This window comes from Hyla sarda, chromosome 1 (genome assembly GCF_029499605.1).
Source record: "Hyla sarda isolate aHylSar1 chromosome 1, aHylSar1.hap1, whole genome shotgun sequence".
Lineage (NCBI taxonomy): Eukaryota > Metazoa > Chordata > Amphibia > Anura > Hylidae > Hyla > Hyla sarda.
The window spans coordinates 300,758,105-300,777,877 of record NC_079189.1 but is presented as its reverse complement, the minus strand read 5'-3'; the positions used below and the strand labels follow the sequence as shown (position 1 = coordinate 300,777,877).

General features: G+C 42.9%; 2 protein-coding genes across 10 annotated transcripts in view; one reads left to right on the top strand and one right to left on the bottom strand.

Moving 5' to 3' along the window:
* Positions 1–6,002, bottom strand: part of LOC130269369 (colorectal mutant cancer protein-like) — an 80,347-nt gene extending 74,345 nt beyond the window's left edge. For 2 of the 4 annotated variants that reach the window (XM_056518102.1, XM_056518100.1), the window contains exon 1: positions 5,864–6,002. The gene's annotated coding sequence lies outside the window, so the exon portion shown is untranslated. Of the gene's footprint in view, positions 1–5,857 lie in introns of all 4 variants that reach the window. The other 2 variants (XM_056518103.1, XM_056518101.1) reach the window with 2 other exon arrangements.
* The window catches only part of BABAM1 (BRISC and BRCA1 A complex member 1), a 47,545-nt gene that overhangs the window by 17,214 nt on the left and 10,558 nt on the right, over positions 1–19,773 (top strand). Inside the window, exons 1-6 of one of the 6 annotated variants that reach the window (XM_056518104.1) lie at positions 5,972–6,108; positions 10,145–10,484; positions 11,318–11,376; positions 11,452–11,572; positions 14,044–14,122; positions 16,653–16,677. In XM_056518104.1, the coding sequence (XP_056374079.1) occupies positions 10,230–10,484; positions 11,318–11,376; positions 11,452–11,572; positions 14,044–14,122; positions 16,653–16,677 (539 nt within the window). In that variant the 5' untranslated portion in view covers positions 5,972–6,108; positions 10,145–10,229. Of the gene's footprint in view, positions 1–5,971; positions 6,190–6,568; positions 6,593–10,144; positions 10,485–11,317; positions 11,377–11,451; positions 11,573–14,043; positions 14,123–16,652; positions 16,678–19,773 lie in introns of those variants that run through there. The other 5 variants (XM_056518107.1, XM_056518106.1, XM_056518105.1 and 2 more) reach the window with 5 other exon arrangements.

Sequence of the window (19,773 nt, the reverse complement as noted above, 5' to 3'; positions counted from 1 at the left end):
TCCTTTTATTTTTAAAATTTACTGCTTTCCGTTATACTTTTCCCCAGCGCCTGGTAAGATGGTGGCTATCACTGATAGCCAGCCATCTTACCATGTGACCATCTGGGCATGCTGGGAGTTGTAGTTTTGCAACATCTGGAGGGCCACAGTTTGGAGACCACTGTATAATGGTCTCCAATCTGTGCTCTTCCAGATGTTCCAAAATTACAAATCTCAGCATGCCCACTCTGTCGAGGCATGCTGGGAGTTGTAGTTCTGTAACATCTGGAAGACAACAGATTGGAGACCATTATACAGTGGTCTACAAACTGTGGACCTCCAGCTGTTGCAAAACTACAACTCCCAGCATGCCCAGACTGCCCAAGCATGCTGGGAGTTGTAGTTCGTCAACATCTGACCCTTCAGATATTGCCGAAATACAACTTCCAGCATGTCTGGCCATGCTGGGAATTATAGTTTTGCAACAGCTGGAGGCACACTAGTTGGGAAACATTGTTCGTTTCCTAACTCTTTTTCCCAACCCGTGTGCCTCCAGCTGTGCCTCCAAACTATAACGCCCAGCATGTACTGACAGACCATGCATGCTGGGAATTGAAGTTGTGCAACAGCTGGAGGCACACTGGTTTGGAAACACTAAGTTAAGTAAAAAACTTTCAAGTGTTTTGAAACCAGTGTGCCTTCAGCTGTTGCATAACTACAACCCTCAGCATGCACGGACTGCCAAAGGGCATGCTGGGAGTTGTAGCAGTATGCCTCCAGCTGTTGCATAACTACAAGTTCCAGCATGTCCTTCTGCTGTCACTGCATGCTGAGATTTGAAGTTTTTGCAACAGCTGAAGGCACACTGGTTGTGAAACACTGAGTCTGTTTCCGTGTTTCGCAACCAGTGTGCCTCCAGCTGTTGCAAAACTACAACTCCCAGCATGCACGGACAGCAAAGGGCATGCTCGGAGTTGTAGTTTTGCAACAGCTGGATGTCCCCCCCCCCCCTCCCTCCAATGTGAATGGACAGGGTACACTCACATGGGCGGAGGTTTACAGGGAGTGCTGCAAAATTGAGATGCAGCAAACTCACTGTCAACCCCCGCCCGTGTGACTGAACCCTAAAAACACTACACTACACTTAAATAAAATAAGTAAAAAACACTATATATACACATACCGCTACACAGCCCCCTCCCCTCCCCAATAAATATGAACAACATCTGGTACGGCACTGTTTCCAAAATGGAGCCTCCAGCTGTTGCAAAACAACAACTCCCAGTATTGCCGAACAGCCATTGACTGTCCAGGCATGTTGGGAGTTTTGCAACAGCTGGAGGCACCCTGTTTGGGAAACACTGGCATAGAATACCCCTATGTTCACCCCTATGCAAAACCCTAATTTAGGCCTCAAATGCGCATGGCGCTCTCACTTTGGAGACCTGTCGTATTTCAAGGCAACATTTTAGGGTCACATATGGGGTATCGCCGTACTCGGGAGAAATTGCCTTACAGATTTTGGGGGGCTTTTTCTCCTTTTACCCATTATGAAAAGGAACAGTTGGAGTCTACACCAGTATGTTAGTGTATAAAAATAAAATGATTTACACTGACATGCAGGTGTTGCCGCATACTTTACATTTTCACAAGAGGTAAATGGGGGAAAAAAAATACCCATTTTTTGGGACACAATTTAGCCAGAGTACGGAAATACCACATATGTGGGCGCAAAGTGCTCTGCGGGCGTACAACAAGGCCCATAAGGTAGAGTGCACCATGTACATTTGAGGTGATTTGCACAGGGGTGTCACAGATGTTAAATGAAGAATAAGGACATTGGTATAATTGATGTGTTATAATTGGGTGCAAAAAGTGGTATTATTGTGAGATTAAAGCTCTACATAATGAAGGAAAAAAATTCTAAAACTAATAACGAGGACACACTTACTGTTTAGGTGCAGATACGCTGCAGACAGAGCTCCTACTAAATAGAGCTGCGGGGTAAATTTATGCTCTGAGAATTCTAAATTTAAACGCAATTCAAGAAAGTAGCTGCACAAGAATGATAAATTTAACGCAGCTGCGCCAAATTTAAACAGGCAGAGGGGTAAAAAACTTCTATTATACACTGGAAATGTTATATGTCCCCCATGGAGTGTAGTATTACTTGCCTACTATATAAGTATGTGGAATGCTACAGCAATCTATATAGCCCTTCTCAAACGACAACCGTCTCACTCCTCTAGACAACTCTGTAGCTGACAGCACTAGTTAGTATTTGGTGATGACCACTTTAATAAAAAATCACCACTAAGGTGACATAAACCGTGATGAAAACTGTCTATTTCATTCCATGTTTATGTAACCCAGTCACTTTTGCACACTGACCAGTACCTGCTGTGCGCCGCAGGTCTGGACTCACTGGCTAATATCGCTCACTAATAAGTGTTTAGAGGTACATTCTATGAGGACTCATTGTTAAGTATGTATTGGGAAAGCACTCACATGGCTTTATCAAGGAGATTACTGACAGCATTGAGTGTCAAGGGGAAATGAGCCCTTTTTATATCCATATACTAATGATGTCATCATCCATCATCTTTTTACCAGTGGCCAATAAGATCCAGTAGTGATTCTCTGATTGTCCAAACAAAACACCTAATATTTACCTTGGGTCAAAGTTATAGGGGTCAGAAGATGACAATTTTAAACGTATACATTTTCCTGCATGTAGTTATGATTTTTTTCAGAAGTGCGACAAAATCAAACCTATATAAGTAGGGTATCATTTTAATCGTATGGACCTACAGAATAATGATAAGGTGTCTTTTTTACCGAAAAATGTACTGCATAGAAACGGAAGCCCCCAAAAGTTACAAAATGGCGTTTTTTCTTCCATTTTGTCGCACAATGATTTTTTTTTCTGTTTGGCCATATAATTTGTGGCTAAAATGACTAATGTCATTACAAAGTTGAATTGGTGGCGCAAAAAATAAGCCATCATATGGATTTTTAGGTGCAAAATTGAAAGGGTTATGATCTTTAAAATGTAAGGAGGAAAAAACAAAAGTGAAAAAACGGAAATACGCTATGTCCTTAAGGGGTTAAGGACCAAGCCCATTTTCACCTTAAGGAAATGGGTTTTTGCACATCTGACCACTATCATTTTAGGCATTAACCCCTTAAGGACCCTTGACGTACGCGTACGTCATGACACCCTGGTACTTAAGGACCCATGACGTACGCGTACGTCATGGACAATTCCGGTCCCCGCCAGGCGGGGATCGGACCGGGATGCCTGCTGAAATCATTCAGCAGGCATCCCGTGCAAACGCCCAGGGGGGTCATTAGACCCCCCATGTCGGCGATCGCAAAAAAACGCAAGCGAATTCACACTTGTGAATCGCTGCGATTCCGGTGATGCGGGTCACTGGTGACCCGCAGACCCGGAGATACAATGTGATCGGGAGTGTAGGATACACCCCCGATCACCTCCTGTATCTATGGGGAGGAGGCGATTTCGTCACCCCCCCCCCCAGGATCGCTGCTATCGTCCAGCCAATAGCAGCCGGCAGGGGAGGGGTTAACCGCATCCTCCTGCAGCTCCCGCGGCTGGCTGGGTTCAATCAGCGGTCAGAGCTGCTGGAGGAAGACCAGGACCCCCCTCTGCTGAGATCAGAGCCCCCACAGAAGGAAAGAAGCCCCCCATAGATCAGGGAAAGAATACAGCCCAGGGAAAGGTAGGGTAAAAAATAAAATAAAAGTTTTAAAAATTCCCCCCCCCCCCCCCCTAATAGGTCCCCAAGGGTCCGCCGCAATTTTTCAGTGTGACCCAGGCCCTATTAGGGGTTCAGGGCGCTGCATTTGGCCCCCCATTTTTTTTTTGTCCGCATCGCTTTCCCCCCCCCCCCCCATACAGTTTATAGTTACATCAATCACCCGTATGTACAAAATGAGATGTGAATGCAGCCTTACAGAAAGTGCATACATCTGCAAAAAAGGACATTAACACCCACTATAACAACTGTTCTTGTTCTGCATCATAAAACAAAGCTACTACATTAATATTAATTATATAAAAAATTAATTATAACTAATAACTATAAATTTTAGGACACGTACATGCTGGTGCACCCACTACATTTTAAAATTAATGTTGTGTTAAATAGAATAAGGCACAAAGAATTTTTACAGACTACGTAAATAACCCCCATATGTGGCACCAAAATTTTCCCTTAAAAAAAAAAGAAACATCCATAGTAATACAGCTTCCTGCACATTTTAGGGTGGGTAACGTACCGAGCCGTTTTCTTTGTGGCTTCACTATTGTTTATGTGCCTGTTGGTGCTGCGCTGTCTTCCTTCCTGATGTAAACTCCAGCCTCAGTGTAGCGACGCAAGACTCCGCCCACCAACGTCACAAAATGCGGGCTCAAAATTAAACAAAAATGGTGCAGTATAGTATGTTTTTAATATTTTTTTTATTTCTGAGGAGGGTGGATGAGTTGTTGGAGTGCAGGTATTTATTGCTAGACAGGCCAGTCAGGGTGTCACCCGATGCGGCACAATCCCCCCCGCCCGGCACTCTCTAGCAACACTACTGGTAATAAAGGGTAAATAAAGAACTTCGGCAATTAACATAAGGGAAAAATTTCTGCTTTAAAAAATGCTTTTGTAAACGGGTTTCCCGGGTTTGCTTACATGTGATTTATTTATCAAGGTTGTATGTTTGAAAATAATGATAAATCTCCTTCATAGAGTTTAAAAAATGCTGATTTATTTCATTTTTAAAAAGTAGTACAACAAAACAAAACCTATACAATCTGGGCATCGTCGCGATTATACAGACCTGACAAAAACATTACTGCACTGTGAACGTCACTAAAACAATTAGCAAAATTGCATTTTAATTTTACCTCACAATTATTTTATGGTTTTGTTAAACATTCTATGGTAAAATGAAGGGTATCCATGCAAAGTACAAAATGGTCCAGCAAAAAACAAGCCCTCATATGGCTTTGTGGATGGAAGAAGAAAGTAGAGAATATCTAAAGTATGTTCACACGGCTCTATAGCTGGCACTAGAAATACACGTCTCTATAGACAGCAATGCATTTCCGAGCAAATTTTGCATAAATTGAGGTCAATAGGAATTTTAGCGCCAGATGTTTCTGCTGCGGAAATTCCACCGTGTACACAACGCAACTGAATCCAATTGAAAACAATAGGACTCTACTGAAACAGGATTTCTGAGCAGAATTTGTCTGCTGGATTCCACATCCGTGATGTGAACATTGCCTTAGGGTGCGTTCACACGGAGTAAATGAAGAGTAATTCACGCTGAAAAATATACGGGATGAAATTTATTTATTTTTCGTGCAAAATTCACGCACAATTTGCGCGGACTTGCGCGCAGACATGGGGGAGAAAGAAGTGAAGGGTTTTTCAGCCATTTCCGTGCAAATTGTGTGCGAATTCCACGCAAATTGCACACAAATTGCCCGCAAATTCCACGTGAAAACGATGTCGGGCGGAATTTTTTTTTAACATTGACTTCAATTGATTTCTGCTAGCGGATTCCGCTTGAAGAATGAACATGTTCATTCTTCAAGCATGGAACGGAAATCAGCGTTGGAATTCCGCTAGCAGAATTTCCGCAGTGTGAACAGGACAGCAGAAATAGCATTAAAGTCAATGGACAGAGGAGATGGGCATTAATATGGAGAGGAGAATTCAAGAGGAATTACTCGAGTAAATTCCTCTTGAATTACTCAGTGTGAACGCACCCTAAGAAGGTGAGGAGGAAAAAATGAAAACCGCAAATGTAAGTTTCCTGCACAGTTCGTCCCTGAAGCTGTAAGACTATATTCACACACATTTACCAGAAATTGTAAACCGCACTGAAACAGAATAGGAGTTATTCCTCATACGCCATGAACTGCCTCGGAGTAAGTATGCCTAGTCTATGAAATAGAGCGAGTAAGCGCGCACGTCAAGGCACCACACAGAAAACTACAATTCCCACAATTCCCCGCTCCTCGCCGGCACTTCCTGGTCAGGCACTTCTGCCTCTTGTATCAAATGGTGAAGGAGCAGAGAGGCTGGGGAAAACAGCGGCTGCCGTAAGGTGAGCCCGAGGGTCAGTGTGGAGCGCAGGTGACTGCCGAGAGCTCGGATGAGATGATAGCAATAGATGCTTTGTGTGCAGGTCGGGGCTCATGTGGTTTGGCTTCTTTACATAGATAGGTTGACCTGCCTTCCTCTCAGGGTGTTTATTATCTATATAGGCCAGTGGTCTCCAAACTGTGCACCCTCCAGCTGTTGCAAAAACTACAACTCCCAGAATGGCCAAACAGCCAACCGCTGTCCGGGCATTCTGGGAGTTGTAGTTTTTGCAACAGCTGCAGGGTGCACAGTTTGGAGACCACTGACATAGGTGAATAGATGCAGAGCAGTACAGTTCCAGCAGTTTTATCCTATAACCTTATTGAAAAAGAAAAATGTGGACCAGGAACTTGGAGACATGCGTAACTAAGAGAAATCCCCATAGCAACCAAGCATCGCTTTCATTCCTTATAGATCTAGGATTCAGACAGTCTTCTAGAAGACAGGTTGTAAAGTCTCTGACACGTCTTATCATCAGGAGCTAACCTGGTGTCACCCCTTTTTCTACCGCCCTCTGCACCATCATTGTAGTAAATGCAACAGCATCTGTCTGGTAGCCATCTTTATTAACCAAGTGTGCACCAGAGCCCTCGGTTCCTCACCCAGCGCTTATGGTTGCTGCACAGTTGTTCCCTGGCAGGGTCATCATACAATGGAGTTAGTGGCTCACTATTAGGGATGTCCTGATACCATTTTTTAAGACCGAGTACGAGAAATGATAATTTTTTTTTTAAGTACTTGCCAATACCAATTACCAATACCTTTTTCAATGTCATGTGACAGTTTTTTTTTTTTATGAGGAAAAGGGGTGTTCTTTTAAAAAAAAAAAAAAAAAAATTTCAAACTTATTAGGGAAGGGGTTAATTCACATTTAGTATTTTTTTATTTATTTTTTTAGTCCCCATAGGGTAGTATTTCATGAAATCTGTATATTGCAGACACTGATCATAGCATAGCATTGATCAGTGTTATTGGCACTACTTTACTAATGCCTGCCATGGATGGCTGCAGTAAAGGAGTAACTATAGGAGGGCACTGGGGCACGGTAAGGGACCCCCGGCCATCCTGACAGCTGATCGGAACACTGTGATTTCACTGCGGTGATCCCGATCAGCATCCCTGAGCTAGCCGGTGTGAGGTGTTTTTTTGCGCCCCCGTAGATCCATGCGTCCGCTCCTACCCCAGTTCTCCGAACATTTCCGAAGCTAGTGCTGGGGGAGGGCAGAGCAAGGGGAGGAAGGAGGTTCACACCCCCTCCCTCATCTCCCCTCCCTGAGCTCGGCTGGACGCAGATCTCTACGGCACGCCCCCTCCCTGAGGGGCTAAAGGGGGACATACTGTACAGGCTAAATGTCCCCCTTTAGCCCGTACAGTATGTCCCCCTTTACACATAGAGCTCATTGGGAGCACTGCTCTACGTCCTCAGCTCTGGGAGATGAGGGAGGGGACCTGCCGGGGCGATCTATGTCCTCAGGGAGGGGGCGTGCTGTAGAGATCTGCGTCCAGCCGAGCTCAGGGAGGGGAGATGAGGGAGGGGGAGTGAACCTCCTTCCTCCCCTTGCTCTGCCCTCCCCCAGCTCTAGCTTCGGAAATGTTCGGAGAACTGGGGGAGGAGCAGACGCATGGATCTACGGGGGTGCAAAAAAACACCTCACACCGGCAGTTAATCATAGGATTTTTAGATGCTGCGATCAATTTTGTGCAAATGTCCAGTATTGGTATCGGAACATCCCAACTCACTATACAATCCAATCTGCCCGCATCACATTGAGGGGTATTTATAAATTCTCCTGGTGGAAAGCTATTCATGTAGACAGATTTTTTAATTATTAATTTGCAGTGTTTTTGGCGTCTTTGCTCCAAAGTTACCATAGTAGCGGACGGTCTTTGATAACTTTTGCATAACTAAAATCTCTTCCAGTCACAGCTCCTTTTTTTCTAAGTGTGGTCCGGGCTTACTTATGTTTGCGGCTCTAGAAAAATGGCAAATTCCCAGATAGTGAATTTGATTCCACTGCATTATCCTGACTAAATGATCAACTAAAATAGAAAACTTTTGTTAATGATCAATTAGGTTTGTCGCGCTAAAAGTGACTGCACAAGACAAATGTGACAAAAATAAATAAAAAAAACCTGTCCAACTACTTGATAAATTCCCCCCATTGTGGTTACCATCCTTAACCCCTTAACGACCACGGACGTATATTTATGTCCTGTGGCCGGCTCCCGATCTGTGAAACCGCTTCTGAGCGCGCTTCGTATCTGTGGGGTCGTATCTGTGCGGCTAATACCGGACATCGCCGATCAGGCTGATGTCTGGTATTAACCCTTTAGACACCACAATCAAGACACCACAATCAAAGTGTCTAAAACGGGAGAATACACTGCCGGTTAGCTCAGCAGAGCTGTTCGGGACCGCCGCGGTAAAATTGCGTCGTCCCGAACAGCTGAGAGGACAGCAGGAAGTGTCTTACCTTCTTCTCGGCTGTCCGATCGGCATTTGATTTCTCCAAGCCTGAAATCCAGGCTTGAGCAATCAAGCTCAGAAAACACTGATCAATGCATTCCTATGGCAATGTATTGAACAATGCCTGCAATTAGTATATGCAGTGTTACAGCCCCTAGAGGGGGCTATAACACTGCATAAAAAAGTTAATAAATGTGATTTAACCCCTTCCCTAATAAAAATCAGAATCACCCCCCCATTTAAAAAAAAGTGTGTAAATACAAATAAAAACAAACATATGTGGTATCGCCGTGTGCGTAAATGTCTGAACCATAAAAATATATAATTAATTAAACCGCACGGTCAATGGCGTACGCGCAAAAAAATTCCGAAGTCCAAAATAGCGTATTTTTGTTCACTTTTTAGACCATAAAACAAATGAATAAAAAGCAATCAAAAAGTCCGATCAAAATAAAAATGGTACCGATAAAAACTTCAGATCACGGCGCAAAATGAGCCCTCATACCACCCCGTTCATGGGAAAAAAAAAAAAAAAAGTTATAGTAGTCAGAAGATGACAATTTTAAACATATTCATTTTCGTGCATGTAGTTATGATTATTTCCAGAAGTACGATAAAATCAAACCTATATAAGTAGGGTATCATTTTAACCATATAGACCTACAGAATAAATAGAAGGTGTCATTTTTACCGAAAATTGTACTGCGTAGAAACGGAAGCATTTTTTCTTCAATTTTGTCGCACAATGATTTTTTTTCTGCTTCGCCTTGGATATTTTAGTAAAATGACTGTCACTGCAGAGTAGAATTGGTGGCGCAAAAAATAAGCCATAATATGGAATTTTAGGTGCAAAATTGAAAGCGTTATGATTTTTAGAACGTGATGAGGAAAAAATGAAAATGCAAAAATGGAAAAACCCTGCATCCTCCGGTGATAACCTTTTTTCTTTTAAATCAACTGGTGGCAGAAAGTTAAACATATTTGTAAATTACTTCAATTAAAAAAATCTTAATCCTTCCAGTACTTATTAGCTGCTGAATGCTACAGAGGAAATTCCTTTCTTTTTGGAACACTGATGACATCACGAACACCGTGCTCTCTGCTGACATCTCTGTCCATTTTAGCAACCATGCATAGCAGATGTATGCTAAGGGCAGCATGGTGGCTCTGTAGTTATCACTGCTTCCTTGCAGTGCTGGGGACTTGGGTTCAAATCCCACTAAGGACAACAATAAATAAAGCGTTATTATTGTTATAATAACGTCAGCAGAGAGAACTGTGGTCGTGATGTCATCAGAGAGCATTAAAAAAAAAAAAAAGAATTTCCTCTGTAGTATTCAGCAGCTAATAAGGACAGAAAGGATTAATTTACAAATATGTTTATTTTTCTGCCACTAGTTGATTTAAAAGAAAAAATGTTTTCACCGGAGTACCCCTTTAAGAGATTAAAAGATAAAAGATTCATGAGGCAATATGAGAATATATTTTGAAGATTACATAATGTGTTAATACATTTATCATCATATTATAGGTTCAATATCCTATTTGCTTGATATCCATTATTGGCTGAATTTCCCTCAATAAAGCTGGATAGCCCTACAGAAGAGATATGCAACATGGATACCTCAGAACCCGCAGAAGACGGCGAAAGAACACTGGAACAGAGACCCCGGACACGTTCTAACCCAGAGGGTGCTGAAGATAGAGGAGTGCCACCACAGCCTGTAGTGGGCAGCCGAAGTGAGGGAGAGGGTGAAGCGGCACAGGCAGACGATCCTTCTCAACCAGTCTCTGCTTCCCCAAGTTGTGTCCCTCCGCCCCCTGTGGAATTTCAAGTCAAAACTCCAAGGGTGAACTGCCCAGAAAAAGTGGTGTGTACTATAGCAGACACTAGACCCCAAATTTACACTATTTAGGGGATATTTTTTTAAACCTGTGTAGAGGAAGAGTGGTACAGTTACCCATAGCAACCAGATTGCTTCTTAAATTTTTCAAAAGCAATCTGGTTGCTATGGGCAACTGCTCCACTGATCCTTTCTCTATGTAACTCTATGGCCCAGATTTATCAATCTGCCTAAAACCTAAACTGTCCGGTTTTGTCTAATACAACCAATCACAGCTCAGCTTTCATATCTTAACAAGCTCTGGTAAAATTAAAGCTGAGCTGTGATTGGTTGTTAAATGAACATGGTTTGCAATTTCCAACGCAAATAACAAATTTCACCCCATGTACTACAAGTTTTAAAGAGATGAAAATAACACCTGTGCTTGCTTGTATGGATTCTTCTCAAGAAGGTTCATAAGCAGCCTAGTTGTGCATTGTAAAGCTGGCCTCACACTTTTAATAGCGGTCAGACATTAGGTATTCCTAATGACCTCTTCATACAAATACATACATGGTTTGACTGAGCATGTGCTGTCAACAAAGAGATAGCTGATAGAGGTGTCTGGCAGTTGAATTAAAATATGCCTAATCTTTCTTTTCCCCCCCAACATCCCCATATTAATGCATAAGGCCACCTCAAGGTATGGTAGGAACATGTCTATCACAGTTAGCTTTTATTTATTGAGGGAAGCCTGAACTGGGCAATGGTGGAGGAGAAACGGGGATATGCCGATATACTAACATTGTTCTGCTTAGAATTGTTTGTCACTGTCACGTCATCCTATAAACTGTCTGCATTTCTTCTGCTTATCTTTTTAGATTATTTGTCTGGATTTGTCAGAAGAAATGTCTTCTCAGAAGCTGGAATCATTCAATGGGTATGTTTTCTATTGAAACATATGATTTAGATGTGACCTGGGCACTTTAATGTATACCGTGTTCCTTTTTTCCAGTGCCAAAACCAATGCCCTTAACTCTTCACAAAAGATGATAGAGATGTTTGTACGTACCAAGCATAAGATTGACAAGAGACATGAATTTGCGCTTGTGGTTGCAAATAATGAAGCTATGTGGGTAAGGGAAAGCAAGTAAGGCCAATGTTTGGCTATGTTCTCACATTGTTTTTCACCGGTCTTTTCTACCAAAAACTGTAGTTTCTTGGCCTTTGAGTTACAAAATATGGACTATTTCCAGTTATTGAGTTCAGTGAAACTCAATGGAAAAACGCTGGAATGCACATTTTCCTACACTGTGTGATTTAAAGGGGTTCTCCACTGCCCTGTCTTCCGGAGCTCCGCTTACAGTGTTCGGCAGTTTATTACTCCGGACGCTGTGTGCGGGCTTCCTTGTTCAAGGCCGCCCCCTCGTGACGTCACACCCGCCCCCCTCAACGAAAGTCTCTGGGGAGGGGGCGTGACAGTGGTCGTGCCCCATTCCCATAGACTTTAGTTGAGGGGGCGGGCGTGACGTTACGAGGGGGCGGCCTCAAACACTGAAGCCCGCACACAGCGTCCGGAGTAATAAACTTCCGGACGCTGCGAGCGGAGCTCCAGAAGACAGGGCAATGGAGAACCCCTTTAACAGCTGTTATTTTAGAAAAAGATGGGCAGTTTTAAAGCAAAAGACAGCAACCAAAAATGGCCGTCCTTTTTGCATGAAAAAGACGGGACCAAAAGAACTGTGTGAATGAACATGGCCTCAGACAATATAAAGGATAATATGTGATACTAAAATGTATCCCATGTTTTTAAACAAGAAGAGGAGATGATCCAGCGTGGGTCAATAGAAATCCAGACTTTATTAGAACTCACAGTAAAAGCAGTAAAAGCAACCAGCCTGTTATTCTCCTATGTTGTACAAGCCATTTGTGCAAAATTGCATATTAGTGTATTGTTTTTAGCTTCTTGTACTTTTACTAACATTTTGTCCATGTTTTGTATTAGTATCCTCCTCTGCACTGTTGTCAGCGGTCCAAGTGTAGTTTAATTGGTGGTTAACTCTCCACCCACTACCTGGTCGGTATTTAACTGACACCTGTGCAGATGGATGACATCACTGACGAAGGGCGCATGCGCCTGAAACGCGTCTGATCTGCTGGTTGCTTTTACTGCTTTTACTGTGAGTTCTAATAAAGTCTGGATTTCTATTGACCCACGCTGGATCATCTCCTCTTCTTGTTTGAATCCATGTGCACCGGGCTGGGTGCGGATCCGTGTCGGGGGCGTATTGGTGGAGCGAGCTGGATTTTTCTGAACTATACTTGCCAAATCCCATGTTTTTACCAGATTTTTTTTTTATTCCATTTTGTAAATATTATAATAGGGAAACAGCTATTGTGTCCAAGCTGTTTCTCTGTTCTGTTAAAAGGGTTATCCAGAAGTAAGGGAGAAAAAAACCTTAGATTTTCTAACTCAAAATGAAAGCACTTACTAATATATAGTTGTATTTTTAGGTTGGCTTCACACTACGGAATTTCCGTGTAGAATTCAGTTTTGAAATTCCACTCTGATATTTTGGAGCAGCATAGTCCTATTGCTGGCAATGGGATTCTGGTACACAGTAGACACTGCAAAGTTTTTGAGGCGGACTTTCTGCCTGGAAAGTGCCCTTTTAAAAATTCCACCAGAACATTGAACTTGTGTGTTCTGGATGATTTCCGCTCTGCAGACATTGCAGTCTATGGGGACAGCAATATCTGTGCGGTCCTACCACTGACATATTCAATCTCACTCAGAATCTCCAGACGGATTTTGTCAGGCCAGAAATTCTGAATTTTGAAGCCGGCCTTAAAGGGGTACTCCGGCGCTAAGACATCTTATCCCCTATACAAAGGATAGGGGATAAGATGCCTGATCGCGGAGGTCCCGCCGCTGGGGACCCCTGTGATCTTTCATGCAGCACCCCGTTACCATCAGCCCCTGGAGCATGTTTGCTGCAGGTCTGATGACTGCCAATCACGGGGCCGGAGTATTGTGACATCACGCTCCGCCCCCTCAATGCAAGCCTATGGGAGGGGGCTTGACGCCCCCTCCCATAAGCTTGCATTGAGGGGGCGGAGCGTGACGTCACATGGGGGCGGAACCATGATGTCACAATACTCCACTCCATAGATGTTCTATTTTACTACAATATCATGTGGCTCCAGGAGACTTGAAGCTGTAAACCACTTGAGTGTCAAAAGTCTACCATACCAATATTCCTTTGGTAAAACTGGAGTATTTTTATTTATTTTTTTGTTTGTTCATTGGAACCTCTTTTTGAATCCAGTATAATTAAGATTTACAAAGATAAGAATTCCTTTTCAATGATTATAATAATATATTGCTTAATATTTTTTGTCTAACCATAGTACTGTAGTATTTTGTCTAACACAACTAAATTAGTGACTGTACAGGGTACCAGAGTAAAAATGATATTCATATGAAATGTCCTGATTTTTAAAAATGATGCTTCCTATGAAATGTCCTGATTTTTAAAAATGATGCTTCATATGAAATGTCCTGATTTTTGTTGCTTAACAGTTTCTAAAATTTGATATTTTCAAGCTCTCTGGATTTACTTCAGACCCCCGGGAAGTCTGCAGTTGTCTTTATGATCTGGAGACAAACGTCTGTGAATCATTCAGTATCCTTTACATTTTCATCAGTGGTTTAATCACTCATCACTACATGTAATGTAAACAATGTAAATTAAGTAAGATACTGTAAGCCATCTTCTGTGTGTGACAAGAGTCTCACAGATGACTCCAGGACTTGTGTACTGTCTCTGGAGGTGTATGTGATAAGCTTATCACTAGGGATGTCCCTATACTGGTATCGGGGCCGATACTAGCCATTTGCATGGTATTGGGGACTCGTTTAATGTCCCCAATACCATGCCCGATACCTGGTGCCGCTCTGCTGGCCTGTTCTTCCATCCTCCCGTCCGCATCATAGTGTTCCTCGGAGGAGCATGTGACACACACGTCACTCCGCCTCCTCCCCTGCACCCAGCGTAACGCTACGGAGGAAGCAGAGTGACGTATATGTCACATGCTCCTCCATAGGACGCCATGATGCGGACCAGAGGACGGGAGAACGGGGCAGCACCAACACCCGACACAGGAGGTGAGCTGCCTGCAAGGAGGCGGCTGCTACTAATGTATAAACGGGGGGCCCTGCTGCTGTCTAAAGGGGGGGGGGGGGCCCTGCTGCTGTCTAAAGGGGGGGGGGGGGGCCCTGCTGCTGTCTAAAGGGGGGGGGCCCTGCTGCTGTCTAAAGGGGGGGGCTGCTGCTGTCTAAAGGGGGGGGGGCTGCTGCTGTCTAAAGGGGGGGGGGGCCCTGCTGCTGTCTAAAGGGGGGGGGGGGCCCTGCTGCTGTCTAAAGGGGGGGGGGCCCTGCTGCTGTCTAAAGGGGGGGGGGGGCCCTGCTGCTGTCTAAAGGGGGGGGGGGGGCCCTGCTGCTGTCTAAAGGGGGGGGGGCCCTGCTGCTGTCTAAACAGGGGCCCTGCTGTCTAAGAGGGGGGGGGGCTGCTGCTGTCTAAACGGGGGGGTGCCTGCTGCTGTCTAAACTGGGGGGAGTCTGCTGCTGTCTAAAGGGGGAGCCTGCTGCTGTTTAAATGGGGACCCACTGTCTAAAGGGGGGCTGTGGTCTACAGGGGGGCTGCTACTTATGTCTACAGGGGGGCAGCTGTCTACAGGGGAGGCTGCTACTAATGACTGCCAGGGGGCTGCTGCTAATGTCTGCAAGGGGATACTACCTACTATTAAAGGCAATGTTAGAGCAGAGTCACCTGCACTAACTTGAATCTATAGATAGATCGTGCAGGTGACCCGGCTTCTGCCGCTGCTCACCATATGGTCATCGGTTTCACCGCCAATGCAAATTCCCTGTTCTGTCCAATGGAGAAGAGAGAAATCTTGGCTCATACTACAGCAGCCGCCTCCATTGTACACAACAAGGACCCACATATCAGCACGGTAAACAGCGCCACAAACCGGGTCACCCTGCTGTCAGATTCCCTTTAAAATAAAAGTACTCATACTTGGTATCGGCGAGTACTAGAATTAAAGTATCGGTACTCGGTCTTAAAAAAAAAAATGGTATCGGGACATCCTTACTTATCACACACAGAAGGTTGGCGAGCAGGAGAGCTCACACCAAAGAAAGTTCTCTCCATCGCTCCAACACTGTCTGCAAAACAAGTTTTGTGCGATTTGAATGTCCCGCCACACACCAAACCAGGAAATGGAGTGGAAGGAGCGATTAAGGGAGCAGAAAACACAAGGTTTGACAACCCCATTAATGCAAAAAGTACTGGAAAATTTTGAATTTGTCACTAAACAAACACCTTAAAAAGACTGAAACTGTATTCTGATTAAGGCTACGTTCACACGTACAGGATGATCATTTAATGTGCAGGATATTCTGCAGTTACAAATCCTGCGCATCAAATTTAGCAGGATTTGTAACTGCAGATAAGAGGCTGTTTTCAGTCATTTAGTCTGCATTGAAATCTGCAGCAGAAAATCCTGCACATCAAATCTGCGCAGGTTCCTGTACATGTGAACGTACCTTATGAGTACGTTCACACATGCAGGATCCTGAGCAGATTTGAATTCAGGATTTGTAACTGCAGATTAGAAGCTGTGCTCAGTCATTTAGTTTACATTGAAATCTGCAGCAGAAAATCCTGCGCATCAAATCTGCGTACGTGTGAACGTAACCTAAAAGGGCTAATAAATTCCATTCCACAGCCACTCTATTCCCACTGAGTCATACCATGTAAGAAAAAAAAATCTTTAGTTGGTTTGAAAGCTCATCATGTAACTTCATTTGTTTTATTTTTGTATGCCATTAAAAGGTATCATATCTGCCAGACTGCTGTTTTGTCTGTCTCAGAGCAATAAACTCTGGAAAGATTCACTTGCACATGCAGCCATCTTGGTATGTCATTTTTATTATAATAAGTTAGAATAAGAAAGACAGTTTTAATTTCTGCATGGGAGGCTGCCTTTCTTGACAAAGATTCTGACTACGGTTTTTCCAGTCAAAATAATGCACCTTAAGCGAACCCACCTAACCACATTATATAAGTCAGTGGGGTCTGTCAGGCACTGCTGATGTGACAAAAACTAACTTTAGTTGTATATACGTTTCCTTAATTCGTTGTTCAGACCTGGAAGGACTTTTTAACATAATGTAAGTTATAATAATAACTGAGATTATAATTTATAAAAAAAATGTATAATGAATTTGAAGTTAGATTTATTATTAATTGGTCAGCTACAGGTTTGCAGCAGAGTTATAAAGGTCAAACCCGTAGACAACACTGAGACATCAAGGCCTTAAGGCATCAGGGTGTACATGTAGGCCCTGGAACGTTAAGTGACTATGAAGCGAGTGCATAAGCTGCCTGCCATTAACTTTTTAGACCCCATGATCAATGCCGAGCACTGCGCCAAAAATGACTTCTCTGGTATACCCATTACAGGGGTCAAATGAGATAAAATGGCGGCAAAGGTCCCACTTACCAAACTCCTGCTGCTTGATGATTCTGCATTGAACAGTGGAAACATAATAAAATACCACAAACACACCAGAAATGCTGATGTTTGGTCACTTCAAATATCAGAAAAAAAATGACTAAAAAGTGATCTAAAAGCATCATAAAAAACAAAAATGGTGCCGATAAAAATACAGATCACGACACACAAACAGTTAAAAAAGTAAAAAGTTATAGGGGACAGAAATGGGGCAAGTTTGGCCTTTTATTTATAAAAAAATAAATAAAAAAATAGTACATTTTATAATAGATAATAGAAAATAATATATCATCATATTGACCAACAGAATAAAGTGAACATGTCATTGTTACCATAAAGTGCACTGTGTAAACCGCCCCCTATTCAAAGTGTAAGAGAAAAAAAAAAAAATCGCAAATGTGAAAATTGGTCTGTCCCCTTAAGAGATTAGAGAACTCTATGCAAAAAAAGGGAAAACAAGTGCATACCCAGTGAAGCCTGTAGGTCAGAAAACAAAAAAAAAAAAAAGCAGATTTAATTCTTACCAGAAAGTAAATCGTCAGATGCCTGATGAAGAGTCTAGTTCGGGATCAAAGTGCGTTGCCCTTTATACTATAAAATCTTATTTTAATGAAACATTGAATATCATGTTCTAACTTGGGAGGATCAATGGGTCCATTTTCACTGTAAGGTTTCCTGCAGTATCTCAGTTTCTAAGGGATTAGAGAAGACCTATTTGCTCCCCTGCCATAGTAACGACATATTCCCCATAAAATAACAGTGCTGGGTCATCTTTTCTTTTGGGCAGTTACTCTGGAAATGTAATGAGAAACCTGATTGACAAATAAGCATTAGCATTCTCTCATTCTGTCACTAGAGTGTGTCCTAACACAGTCTGACTCTGCCAACACAGATTAGATAGCATCAGTGTGAAGGGACATGCCATGTTAAAATCTGTAGAAAAGATATACTCATTGTATGCATAAGGCTTTGTGAAAAACACATGCAATATGTATCCCACTGTTTTTAATACTCTCGGTAGTGTACACTGAACTGCAGCACTTACATAAGTGTTGATTGTGGATATGTAATTTATTCAGAAAATATGTCAGCCCTATTAAATGGGGCTAATCTGCATCCAAAACTCTGAGGAATTAATTGCTAGGTGAAATACATGACAGAAATATAGGGATATACATTGGATTTCTCTTTGTATTCTGCAGCATATATTTATCAGAAAGATAAAGGTTATGTGCACAGAGTCTTTTTGAAACTCTTTCAGATGTGATTTTCTGCCATTTGGACTGTTCTTTTAAATTATTTATTTAGTGATTTGCTTCAGAAAATGCTGATATACAAATTTGCAGAGAAGACATTATTTGGGATGTTGATGTCCCCACCAAAAAAATGTGAGAAGGATAGTTCAAATAAGTCTTCAGTACTTTTATCCTGTGTTTTATGTCTGTAATAAGTATGATTGCAAAATGAAACTACATGTAAACTGACAGCCCTGTTCGCATTAAATTCAGTGCAGACTTTACATCTCAAAATGAGCCCCAATAAAAGTGTGTTTGCACACAGCCAAAAGTGGGTAAATCTTCTAAGGTAAATTTAGTAACCTTTTTACTAGCAAACTACTGAAAAAAACATGTATTCTTACTCTTGGTCTGGCTAAAAAGAAAGACATTAAAGGGATACTCTGGTGGTCAACGTGTTTTTCCGTTTTTGACTTACCCTATTTGTTTTGTTTCATTTCTATTCTTGTTGTTTAGGCAACTCTATTTCTATTTCTTTGTTGTCTTTTTATCCCCCACTTTGTTTTCCTGTGTTTGCTTCTATTTCCTGTTTCTTGCTGTGGTGAAAACTACAAATCCCAGCATGCCACAAGCCTTGCTGGTTTGGGGCAGCTCCTTTTTATTTTTTTATTTTTTTTGTTCCACCCTTTACCCACCCTACTATTTTCCTAGGTCGGCCCCCTTATACACAGTACACTAATATAATCAGCCCTGGTTGGGATACACTGGCATACACACACAAAAGGGACTACAACTTCCAGCATGTGTCATTCAGGAGTCTTCAGTCTGTGGTATAACACCAGCATGCTGCCTCTATAGTCTCCTGGGGGTTGTAATTCACCACACCTCTATAGGACATACACCAGTGTTTCCCAACCATGGTGCCTCCAGGTGTTGCAAAACTACTACTACCAGCATTCCCGGACAGCCTTTGGGCATGCTGAGAGTTGTAGTTTTGCAACAGCTGGAGGCACACTGGTTTGTAAACACTGTCCTAGCCTATTCAGCATACACATCATGTTACACCAGTGTTTCCAAACCAGTGTGCCTCCAGCTGTTGCAAAACTACAACTCCCAGCATGCCCAAAGGCTGTCCAGGAATGCTGATAGTAGTAGTTTTGCAACAGCTGGAGGCACACTGGTTTGGAAACACTGGTGTAACATGATGTGTATGCTGAATAGGCTAGGACAGTGTTTCCAAACCAGTGTGCCTCCAGCTGTTGCAAAACTACAACTCCCACCATGCCCAAAGGCTGTCCAGGCATGCTGGGAGTTATAGTTTTGCAACAGCTGGAGGCACACTGGTTTGTAAACACTAGCATACACACACATAACAGGGACTACAACTCCCAGCATGTGTCATTCAGGAGTCCCCCCCCCCCCCCCTTCACACACAGAAATCATCCCCAGTCCGAGATTTATTCCCCTGCAGTCTATACATCCCCAGCCCGTGCACTTTGTTATCCTCCACTCCACAT